This window comes from Physeter macrocephalus, chromosome 21, assembly GCF_002837175.3.
Source record: "Physeter macrocephalus isolate SW-GA chromosome 21, ASM283717v5, whole genome shotgun sequence".
Lineage (NCBI taxonomy): Eukaryota > Metazoa > Chordata > Mammalia > Artiodactyla > Physeteridae > Physeter > Physeter macrocephalus.
The window spans coordinates 111,096,841-111,109,454 of NC_041234.1; the positions used below are offsets into that span (position 1 = coordinate 111,096,841).

The 12,614-nt window shown below is 44.7% G+C and overlaps 1 protein-coding gene across 1 annotated transcript; it reads left to right on the forward strand.

Annotated features, from left to right (window-relative positions):
- Positions 1–9,166: 9,166 nt before the first annotated feature.
- Positions 9,167–11,523, forward strand: LDOC1 (LDOC1 regulator of NFKB signaling). The gene has a single exon (XM_028482940.2). It carries the CDS (start codon positions 9,320–9,322, stop codon positions 9,758–9,760), a length of 441 nt encoding a protein of 146 aa, XP_028338741.1. The 5' UTR covers positions 9,167–9,319; the 3' UTR covers positions 9,761–11,523.
- Positions 11,524–12,614: the final 1,091 nt, after the last annotated feature.

Consider the following 12,614-nt stretch of genomic DNA (forward strand, 5'->3'; position numbering starts at 1 on the left):
AGACATTTCTCCAAAGAAGATATACAGATTGCCAACAGACACATGAAAGAATGCTCAACATCATTAATCATTAGAGAAATGCAAATCAAGACTACAATGAGATATCATCTCACACCGGTCAGAATGGCCATCGTCAAAAAATCTAGAAACAGTTGGATGAGTTTTATCAATTGTACAGAACCATGTAACCACCACTATAGTTAAGATATAGAACCCTTTCATCACCCTCAAAATTTCCCTTGTGTCTCTTTGTAATCAATCCCCCTTGAACATCCAGACTCAGGCAACCTTTGTTCTGATTTCTATCGCCAAAGAGTAGTTGTGCCTGTTTTTGGATTCCATATAAATTGAACCATGCAGGTATGGCTGGCTTCTTTCACTCAGAATAATGCTTTTGGGATTCATCTTTGTGTTGTGTGTATTAGTAATTTGCTGAGTGGTATTGATTACAGGGATGTGCCACAATTTGTTTTATTCATTCTTCTGTTGATAGATATTTGGGTTGTTTCCAATGCTTTATGAGCGTTCTAGTAGAAAACTTTTGTGAACATGTTTTTATTCTAGGAACAGAATCCCTGGGTCATAGTGTTGATATATGTTTAACTGTAAGAAATTACCAATCAGTTCTCTAGAGTGGCTGTACCATTTTACATTCCTACCAGCAGTGTATGAGTATTACAGCCATTTCACATTCTCAACATCATTTGGAATTATCAGTTTAAAAAAATTTTAGCCATTCTAAATGAGTATAAAATAGTCTCTTACTGTATTTCCCTTATACTAGTGATGTTAATCACCTTTTCATATACCTATGGGCCATTCCTATGTCTTCTTTTGCAGATTAGTTTATTCAAGACTTTTGCCCATTTAAAAAAATCGAGTTGTTTGCCTTTTGTTTTTAATGAATAAGCTTTATTTTTAGAGCAGTTTTAGGTGTACAGAAAAATTGATCAGAAAGTACAGAGTTCCCAAATTCCCCCTGCTTCTCGCCCACAAGTTCCTCCTATTATTAACATCTTGCATTAGTGTGGTGTATTTGTCACAATTGATGAGCCACTAGTGATACCTTATTATTAATTAAAGTCTGTAGCTAACATTAGAGTTTGCTCTTTGTACATTCTATGGGTATTGAGAAATGTATAATGACATGTATCTATCATTATATTATTATACAGAATAGTTTCACTCCCTACAAATATTCTGTATTCTACCTATTCATTCCTACCCTTCACCCTACCCCTGGCAACCACTAAACTTTTTACTGCCTCCATAGTCTTGCTTTTGCCAGAATGTCATATAGTTGGAATTATTCAGTATGCAGCCTTTTTAGATTGTTTCTTTCGCTTAGCAATATGCATTTAAAGTCTACCGTGTCTTTTTTTGGTTTGATAGCTCATTTTTTTTATTGCTCAGTAATATTCTATTGTCTGGATATACCACAGTTTATCCACTCACCTGTTGAAGGACATCTTGGTTGCTTCTAAGTTTTGGCAATAAGGCTGCTATAAATATTCACGTGCAGTCTTTTGTTTGGACATAAACTTTCAACTCATTTTAGTAAATACCAAGCAATGCAATTGCTGGATTTTATGGTGTGTTCAGCTTAGTAAGAAACTGAAAAACTGTCTTCTAAGAGTTGTCTTTTTATTGTTGTTTTTTAGGAGTGATTTATATATTCTTGGTACACATGTTCTATTTAAATATTCTACAATTTATTTACCTATTTTGTATATTAGTTCTTGGTGTGTATATATGTTCAGTGGCTTGTCTCTTCATATTTGTAACAGCATCTTTTGATAAACAATATATTTTTCATTTTTATGAAGTCCAATTTATAATGTTTTTCTTTCCTGGATAGAGGCTTCATAGTTTTAACTTTTACTTTGGGTCTATAATCTATCTCAGGTTAATGTTTAATTATGGAATGAAGTAGGGCGTGAGGTTCATCTTTTTCCCATATGGCTATATAGTTGTTCCAGAAGCGAAAAATCTGTAATACCAATAACAATTTGCATTCCTAACCCTGACATCTTTATTTCTGAAAACCGTTCTCTCCTATAGGGAATGAGGGTCCCTTGGAGAAATGGCTGTTTCCAGAGCTGGGGCCAGAAAAGTACAAGATGAGCCTGGAATATCTTATCGTCCAAGAAAGAAAGAAAGTTCTCAAAGAATAAGGTAAGCATGTCAAAAGGGCATAGGAGCCAGCTTAAAACTGTTCCCACTGGACAAATCTTGGAAATTTGAGCGTCGACATGAATAACGATAGTAATGGGTCATAATCTATGGAATAAAACAGGAATCCAATAAAAATAAACATGAATAAAAGAGGATGGAAAAATCTCCTTTAAAGTAGAATGTAAGCTAAAATTAAATATTTCTTAATAAATATAAGATAATTGTCTTAACTTTGGAGTGGGGAAACCTGGCAGAAACCATCTTAACCAATTGCTTAAAAGTTACCACCACAAAAGGATACTGTGTGCTTTCTGATATGATGCATTGAGAAAAACACAGTGACACTTCCACGGTATTCCTGCCCCAAAGGCATACTATGAATCTAATAATGGAGAAATATCAGGAACGGAGGAACACTTTTCAAAGTTACTAGAAAGCCTGCAATCTCGAGAACTAAGGTCATGTCAAGGAAAGACTGGAGAACTGTTCCAGACAGAAGGAGACTGAAGAGACATGACAACTAAATGTAGCACATGATTCTGGATTGGATCCTGGACCTAAACATTTCATTCTGGGGACAGTTGGAGAAAATCTTAATATATATGATCAGTGGATTAAATAATAGCATTATATCCTTAATTTTGATAGTTAGGCTGAGGTTTTGTAGGACAGTATGCTTGTTTATAGCAAATGCATGCTGAAATAATACGTGGAGATGAGCCTTCATGCTTGGCAACTCTCAAGTGGTTTAGGAAAAAAGATAATACAAACACACACATATACACACACATACTGACTATGAGAAAAAGATAAGCCAAATATGGTAAAATGTTAACAGTTGTTTCACCTGGGGGAAGGATATGTAGGGATTTGTAAAAATCATACAAGTTTCTTGTATGTTTGAAATTATTTCAAAACAAGTTTAAAAAGAATGAATATTCAGAATTAATGTGTGAAAAACACTTTACCCTTTAAAACTGATTTTCATATTCATTTTCTCTTTTGAGACTCACACCAGCTCTGTGAGGGGGCATTTTGTATCCACTTTTTATACATAAGGAAATCGGGTTTTAGAGATGCTCAAGGGCTTGTCTGAAAGAACATGTCAGATGTAGAAGCTGAGCCAGGGATTCTCACCGCTAGTCTAGTCTTCTTTGTACAATTCCACGCTGCCTTTAAAAATAATATCTTATGTTTGCCTTGTGTATGTTACTCCTCTCCCATGGACCTTCATTTCCTCATTTGAAATCTGAAGTATTTTTATTAGTGGACCACTCTGCAGGTTCTTCTCTCACTTACCAACATTGGGGCCCTTAGAATGAGAAATTGGCACTGTCCCCTGCAACTCTGAATTTCTGTGATTTCCACTGCCATCTTGCACAACAGTTGGTGTACTTGCAGGAACCAGTATGGGATTTGAGAAAGACGCAGGGATTACTCTTATACATCACATGCATCCTCTTCCCTAGGGAGGACTTTGTACTCAAAGAACCCATTTTTCTGTACTGAGAGAAATAGTCACTGAGTGGATAAGGAGGAGACAAGGGACCTGAAGGAGGCTAGCAGGAATCCCTAGGGAACCTGGGAGGAGAGGATGCTGGGACTCAGCTGAAGGATGACCAGAGATGCTCCAAGGGCTGAGAGAAACCTTGTTTCCTGTCTCTCAGATGCCGCTGTGGCTTCTGGCCTCTCCCAGGATGACCACCATGGTGGCACAGTGATGAAAGAAAGTTTCTGGAAGTACAGTTTCCTCTCTACTCTGAGAGAGCATCATGTATCCACATCACAGATGTAGCACAGGTTCTCCCAAGATTGAGAGAGGAAATAGAAAATGTTACAGGTTGGCTTTAAGAATGTTAGAATGGACACTGGTTTTCCCTGTAAACAAAAACAAAAACAAAAACCTTATGTGTCATCATTATGAGAGCAGCATGTTTTGAACTGACAGAAAGCAAGACCAAAATGAAACCTTATTTTATTCTTCCAACTACTGCTTATTCAAGAGTAAACATTTTTAAAAATTTAAACATCATAGTTAAATTTATAGACACCAGGATAAAATGAGAGGTGAACTATTAAATTTAAATTAAACTTTAATTAGGGCTTCCCTGGCGGCGCAGTGGTCGAGAGTCCGCCTGCCGATGCAGGGGACACACGGGTTCGCGCCCCGGTCCGGGAGGATCCCACGTGCCGCGGAGCGGCGGGGCCCGTGAGCCACGGCCGCCGAGCCTGCGCGTCCGGAGCCTGTGCTCCGCAACGGGAGAGGCCGCAGCAGAGGGAGGCCCGCGTACCACACAAAAAATAAATAAATAAAATGCAGGTAGTAGAGTCACCTCAAGACTAGTAAATCACAATTCTCCAGTGAAAACTAATATGCAATCAGTGTATAGCACTTTGTATTTTGACAAATACTTTTGTATTTTATCATTCGATCTTCACTGCAGCGTTATGATTTAGATCCTAGTATTATGCATATTTATTGAAAAGGAGTCTGAGACAGAAAAATTAAGTGACTTGCTCAAGCCGCACAGTTAGTAAGCAAGAATATGAGGATTTGAGCCCAAATTTCAAAATTTCTTTTCTTTTGCTAATGCTCCCCTGAAATGTGCTTCACTGCTTTTACATAGGCATACATATTCCTCGGAGAAAACATGGTCAGTTTTGATTCTGTCTTCGTCATACTGTGACACTGCCAGTTCTCACTACAAGTAGCATCATGGGTGGTAGAGGGCAGCAATATGTGTATGTCTACTTGGATACAGACACTCACACAGTGACACAGATGTGCACATGCACGTGCATTCTATCTGTGCATCCTGTCTCTGTCTCCTGACTTGTAAGGGGGTTTGACATATATATGTTAGCAGAACTATGTGTATTAGGATTCTGTAAACACTGTGTGTGTGCGTGTGGGCGTTAGGATTCTGTAAACGCTATGTGTGTGTGCGTGTGTGTATACGTATACACACACAGACGCACACACACACATATATATATACACACATATCCACACACACATGCACACACACACGTACAATGGAAGGAGGCAAACCAAAGTTTGGATTTTCAACAATCCTGTTAAGTGAGATCTGTAAGGGAGAAGGAAAGCTATTGGGGATGTTTCCTTTTTATTTTAACATGCCAGTATTATTTAATTTCTTTTAACATAAGAATATATTTTTTCAGTACTTTAAATAAACATGTAAAAATGTTTCAGGGCACTTTGGTAAGCTGGAGAGGATGAAGATACGAGGAAGAAAGCTGTACCTTCTTATCTCTCTCTTCAGGCTAGAGGTCTCCATAGCCCTCTAGATGTGGTTACTGTCAAACGTAGCCCCAGGTGCACCTGGTTAAGAAGAAGGAGGGGGAGGGGTCTACGGGCAGAGGCCCAGATCCTAGTGACATCCATCTGACCCTCTCACAAACATTCCCTTCAAATCTGTTTTCTGCTCCTGGCTGCATATTCGAGTGTCAGGATGGTTTTCGCAATCTGTACACATTCCTCTGGAAGATGAAAAATCGAGGGACATTTTCATGTTTATTTCAAGGGAATCTTACAGTCTTGCTGCTAGGTGTATACCAGGGCAGGGTTTGGAGCTTGGAAGGTGGTCGAAGCGAGAGGCACCAGGGATCACTCCCTTGGCCTTGGGCCCGTGCTCATGCCAAAGAGTGGGGTTTGAAGCCCCCTCGGGACGTTCTGGGCCAGAGCTATTCTGATAAAGTTTCTGAGTCTGAGATCAGTCACATGGTGTTACTTATCTCTGCCGCCAGCATCTTCACACAGCTGTAAAGGAACATTCAAGGGTCACTTGAGAGGAGAAAGGGGAATAAGGAAGGCAACATGCAGTCGTAAGCAGGGTGAATGGGCAAGGAAGGGCTAGTAGGCCTAGACCTTGGTGGGAGAGCCTCGGGCGCTGCGAAGCTGGTTAACATGAACATTACTGTTCTGTATAATTTATATAGTGATACTGCTCACCTCTTCCTGACTGCTCCCCTTGTGAGTCACTGATGAACTGCCTGTCTCTTTTCCCTCCCTCCAAGTTGGGAAGCACCTCACAGAATCACTGCTCAGCTCTGTGGCCAGTTCTGTCCTGGGCATTTCTTGGTGTCTAGGAACTCAGAGGCCCCTCAGAGGTAATACTAGTGGTTGCTTCCTGTGGTTTCCTCCCTGACTCCCTCTGTCATGGGGTTGTAGGAAGAGGACTAGGGCAGCACGGGCCTAATCATCTCTGGGTCCCCATCAGACCTTCTTGATTCACAGAAGTACAGTGCATAATAATTTTCAATGGAAACGCATGGGCACCAGAGTCAGAGAAGCTGAGACTGTGGTATCTCACGTATCACCAACATATTGCTCTCCTGGGTTTAGGCTAGTCTTTAACTCCTGGGTCTCAGGCTCCCAGAGTGCCCATCCCCATATATGGTCCTTGTGCACGGGTCAGTGAGGCAGCCCATGTCAATCGCCAGATCTAGTGCCTGCCATAGAATGTGTGCTCCTCGGAGTAGAACTCTGGACATCTCCTCCTGGATTAGGGTCTAGACCTGGTAAGTAGAGATGGATACTTGCACTGCTGCCCCAGGCAAGTCCACCTTCTACCCTGAGCTGTGAATGAGCAGGATGGCCAGCAACCTACCTCTGACATTTCCTGTCCCTTCATTCCAGCCACTGAACATTTATGGAGCACCTAGTAAGTGCTTTCAGATGTAGAAGATGAAAGGATGAATGAGAGAGGGTCCCTGCTTGGCCTCAAGGGCCTTCTCAACCAGTGGGGGAGCTCATATCCCAGTAGAGTCCAAGGGTTCATGTTCCCTCCTACCTGTTCTTTGCCCTGCTCACCCTCTCAGCAGTGCGATCCTCCTCCTCTCCCTACTTGGACCTAGGCCTTGCTTCTCTCCTCTTTCTCAGCTTCTCACTTGCACGGATGCCCATTCAATTCTATTGTAAAAGAACTGAGTAGGGTTTAAAAAATTTATTTTGCCATTTATTACAATGGAAACTATTCATGATCAGAGATAGAACATACTGGACAATTTGAAGAGTATTTCTGAACACGTTGTGCAGCCACCACTTCTAATTTTTACCTTAACATCTGTACCCTGTGAGATTCTTTCATCCACCAAATATTTATGGAGCTTCTACCATGGGCCAGGCACTTTTCTTGCATTAGGGATAGAGCGACCAACAAAGCAAAGCCTCTGTCCACATAGACTTACATTCTAAAGTGGAGGCAGACCAATAAACAAAGTGCTGTATGATATGATGGCTGCTGGTATGATAAATGCTATGTAGAGGAATGAAGCAAGGTAAGGGTTAGAGATTACTGGCAGAGAGTGGGGTGCTCTGGTAGATGAGGTCGTTAGGAAAGTCCTCTTGGAAAACAGTGGGAGAAGGAGTCAGGCAGTTAAATGGGGAGAGAGCCTTACAAGGCAGAAAGGATAGAAAGCACACAGATCCTGAGGACAGAGCTACTTGATGTGTGTGAGAATCAGCAAGGAGGACAATGTGATTAGAGTAGAGCAGGAATTGGGAGGAGGCACAGGAGATGAGGCAGGGCCTGGTAGGCCATTACCAAGACTTGGTTTTTATTTTGAGTGAGAGGGGAAAACTATTGGAGGGTTTTGAGTAGGGGAGTGAAGTGATCTAACTTGTTTTCGAGGATTCCTGCGCCTGCTCTGGGGAATATATACACTATAGGAAGAGAAGAGAGGAAGCCAAGTGATTAGTCGCAACAGTCTGTCAGAAAGGAGGGCTGGGAGCAGGGTGGTAGTGCTAGAAGTAACAAGAAGTGATTCAATCCGGGATATATTTTAAAAGGAGAGCCAACAGAATGTGTTGGCCCTAGGGTCCTCGTTCCGACTCATTTGTCAACTATTTGAATAATAACATTCAAAGTAGAAAAATAAAACCATTTTGAAAACACAAGTGTTCATTGTTAAGCAAAGAATAATACCCAGTAGTCAAGGAATACTAACATTAGGACATGAAATAGAGTCAAAAATAGGATGCTAAATTTTGCAGAACATTTTACACTTTGCTATTTACAAAAATAATTTGAAACAAAGGGATAGAGGTACACAATATTATTTTCCGATTAAAGAAGAATCCCTGTTTAAATATTGTTTTGTCATGAAAGATAGGACCCCTATATATATGGAATCCAAAAAAAAAAATGGTTCTGACGAACCTAGGGGCAGGACAGGAATAAAGATGCAGACGTAGAGAATGGACTTGAGGACACGGGGAGGGGGAAGGGTAAGCTGGGACGAAGTGAGAGAGTGGCATGGACTTTTATATACACTACCAAACGTAAAATAGATAGCTAGTGGGAAGCAGCCACATAGCACAGGGAGATCAGCTGGGTGCTTTGTGTCCACCTAGAGGGGTGGGATAGGGAGGGTGGGAGGGAGACGCAAGAGGGAGGAGATATGGGGATATATGTATACATACAGCTGATTCACTTTTTATAAAGCAGAATCTAACACAACACTGTAAAGCAATTATACTCCAATAAAGATGTTAAAGAAAAAAATAGAAAAGGACAGGACCCCTGAGGGTCTTTCATAACTCTTAAAGGATGTGACTCCCATGGTGCAGCCAGCATTGCTAATAGTTCTTTGCGTGAGGGAGATTTAAATAAGCAAAAAATGTGTTAAAACCACGCAAACGGAATCTGGTGGCCACAGGCCCACCAAAAACACTGAATTGTATGAGTCGGCTGGGTTGAAGAGTGGTTGATCCTTTAAATTTGAGCAGGTTGAGCCTCTCAGAGATGGGTCTTTAGCGCTCGCTCGGTCCTGGCTAAGGCCGGGCTCACATCCAGGACTGGGTCTCTGCCCACCGCCTTTATCCACCGGCCTGGAGACCTACACGCTCGCAGCCCGTGACCCAGCCCGCGCCACCCCGGCCCCGCCCCCTGCCTTCCCGGGCGCCCGCCCCCCTCTAACCGGGCGGCGCCGGCGCGCCGGCCGTCAGAGCGGCTGTGTGGGCGGAGCTTGCGTAGCCGCCGGGACCCCTGCGCGCACCGCCTCTCGCCCCTAGCCACCGCGCGCCGCCGCGGACACGCACTTCCTGCGAGGCCTCCGTGCGCACCTTAGGCGAGCCGAACCGAGCTGAACCCTGCCCCGCACCTGCGAGCTGTTCGCCATGGTGGACGAGCTGGTGCTGCTGCTGCATGCGCTCCTGATGCGGCACCGCGCCTTGAGCATCGAGAACAGCCAGCTCATGGAACAGCTGCGGCTGCTGGTGTGCGAGAGGGCCACCCTACTGCGCCAGGTACGTCCGCCGAGCTGTCCGGTGCCCTTCCCCGAAACGTTTGACGGCGAGAGCTCCCGGCTCCCCGAGTTTATCGTGCAGACGGCGTCTTACATGCTCGTCAACGAGAACCGATTCTGCAACGACGCCATGAAGGTGGCATTCCTAATCAGCCTGCTCACCGGGGAAGCCGAGGAGTGGGTGGTGCCCTACATTGAGATGGATAGCCCCATCCTAGGTGATTACCGGGCCTTCCTCGATGAGATGAAACAGTGTTTTGGCTGGGATGAAGACGAAGAAGACGACGACGAAGATGAAGAGGATGATTACTAGGCCCGGAGACCCTCAGGCCTAGGGGGGGAGGGCCCTGCACGCCGCCCCCTCCCCCCTCCCCGCCGTGCCCCGCCCGGAGCCGCCACGCTCCCCATCCCCAGCCCGGCCTCTGGGTGTCTTCCTCGTCCCCCCTCCTCCCCGTAGTGCTTGTCTTTGTTCCGGGGATAGTGCTCAGTTACCTGCTGCTGGCCTCTCTCTGAAGTGCGCTGCCTCCCACTCTGGCCAGCCCCAGGACCCTCTCCTGCTAACTGGAACTGTGTTCTGAGCCCCAACTCTAGGCCAGGCCCCTGTCACCTACTGGTCAGACTACGCACAGCTGTGCCGCCCAGCCCTGCCAGCTGTCAGGCCTACATCTTGCCCAGAGACCTACGCTGCCACCTAAGCACCCTCCACCACATTACAGCGACAGACCAGGCCTTTGGAGATAAGGAGCAACCTAGAAGATTCCTTAGTTGGCTACACCTCCTGGGACACTGGTTTGGACTGCTCACCAACTTCCCCCAAGGGGCTAATCTTTCAAGCTGGTTAGTTCCCTACTAACGCCCGCGGTCTTCTCCTGCCCCACCAGATTAATGCAGGAGCCTGTTGTGCCTGGCAGCCAAATTGTTGACATTTCTCCTCTGCACCAGTTTTGCACAACTGCCTGTCATTTCTCTTTCAAAATTACAGCAATCCCACAGATGTGTGCATTTGGACAAAAATACTAAAAACAAAACAATACAAACAAAAGCAGGCACTCAGCCCAGCTCCTCAGTACTACCTGGAAAAAGCATTTGCATTCTTTTCAATAAATATAAGCACTACGAAAAAAGAGTGTCTTTTAATGGTTAAGGGCTGTCATTGGCCTCTGCCACTCACCCTGACTCCCATGTTCTCATTGATATCAGGGAACTTAGTTCAGTCCCAGTATTCCCCACTGTCGTGTGTAGGCTACAGAGGACAGCTAACATAGGGCTTTATGGGGAATCTGCGACTCCCCTCACCAAAGCATTTCTTGCAACCCTGGTGAAGGGAGTGTCCTCTGGGGCTTCCAAGATGACATGGGTGAGGTGTGGCTGAGCAGGTGGCACACCATCCCAAACTGGGACACTTTTGAGAGAGCTTAAAGGGGACACTGTTAATAATTAGACTGGGACAGCAGGCATAAATCAGGACACACAATATTCCTGTCTTCCTGAGCTTTGGGGTTTTTCCTCAACATGGCAAGTTCTGCCTCTTAACCCTTAGTGCCTGTGGGGTGCTGTTGAGTTCAGGCTTCACTTAACAACGTAGCACATTGTTTTAATACCCTTTTTAGGAGCTTGAGCTAACATTAAGTCCTAGATCCTGGGTAAATGCACCCATAATAAACGGAGCCTGATTTGAACATTTCATCTTCCTTGGGCAGATACCCTTAGAATCCCCACCCATCCATGTGCCCCAGATTCCTGCCTGTAGAAATTGACAAGATGCCTGGCTATCTCCTGAGCTAGATCTTACACTGCTATCTGAGCTATGCTGAGATTTCTTTGTGGGCCTGGAGGGCTCGGAGGCACTAAGGGAGTGGGGTGAGTGCTGAGAAGAATCTGCATACCTTTGTGAGGCAGTTACCCCGGGTTAAGTCACCGAAATGTTAAATCAGGGAAGCTCGGCTAGGGGATTTGTGGGGCCTGTCTCTGCCAGCCAGGAGCTGTCAGGAGCATTTGGGAGGTTCTGAGTTCTCATTCTTATCTCCATCTGCCTCCATGTCTTTATTGTACCATGTCTGGAGCCAGCTGTACCTTAGAACCTCTAATTAATTTAGGTAATAAATTTTCTTGTTGTTTAAGACCTTTTGAGGCTGGGTATTCTTTATTTGTATTGTGACGTAGACCTCACGTTGTGGGTTAAATGAGATGCTGGTCATCATACCAGGTACTTCAGAGGTGTGGATTCGATGAGATCACACCCATGAGGTATTTTGAACTGTCCCTGCTGCGTGGTGAGCACTCAGTAAACATGGGCTCTTACTCCCAGGCCTGGGAACCGAAGCATCATTCCAGAGACAGGTCTCTTGCTATGACCTTGGCCTTAGGAAAATATCAGGAGTCAACAGAAGCAGAGCAGGCTCAGGAAGAGTGGAAATGAGAGCATGACAAGACCTCGTTTACCCTTTGGGATCTGACATGAAGTCAGATAGAAAGCCGGTTTACCAAGTGAACAGGCAAAGTCCAGAGCAGGAGTCATTTTTCCAGTCTAGGAAAGTTGTTTCTGGAGGGTGGGACAGGGGTAGATATGATGTAGCAAAGGAGGTTGAGGTCCATACTGGGGGTGGGTCTGGGGAAGTAGTGGGCAAGTGCTGAAAGCTAGGTGAGACCCAGTGAGACCAAAAATCAGTCATTCAAAATAATCAGTGGTCCAGGTAGACTTAGAGGAGTTAGAGATACGGTGGTCAAAGAAAAGTGGTTCTTGCCCTCATGGTCATTCCAGTTTGTTGCTTTTACGGTGCCTTGGGCCAGAATTGGGATGATACCTTGCTACAGGTAAGATCCAGAAAGAGAATCTAGACTGTGATTAGATTTGAGAGCGACCTTTCCAAGGTGGAAGTTGAAGGCATGAATAGATGAGATCTACTCCCCACCACCAAACCAAGTGTGTGCATCCTCTGTGCAGAAGGAAGGGGTCTCTGGTCAGTGAAGATGCCAACGCAGCACCTGAGTAGTACTCATGACAGCTAGGCCAAGAGCTTCTGGAATCTGAAACGTACATGTCCTGGGCTTGTATGCATGTGCCTGAGCTGACTCAGTGTGTGTGTGTGTGTGTGTGTGTGTGTGTGTGTGTGTGTGTGTGTGTGTGTGTGTGTGTGTTAATGTCCTTCATGTATCATGGAAGTACA

Coding starts and splice junctions, on each gene's coding strand:
- LDOC1 (XM_028482940.2), top strand. CDS start 9,320: ATGGTGGACGAGCTGGTGCTGCTGCTGCATGCGCTCCTGATGCGGCAC.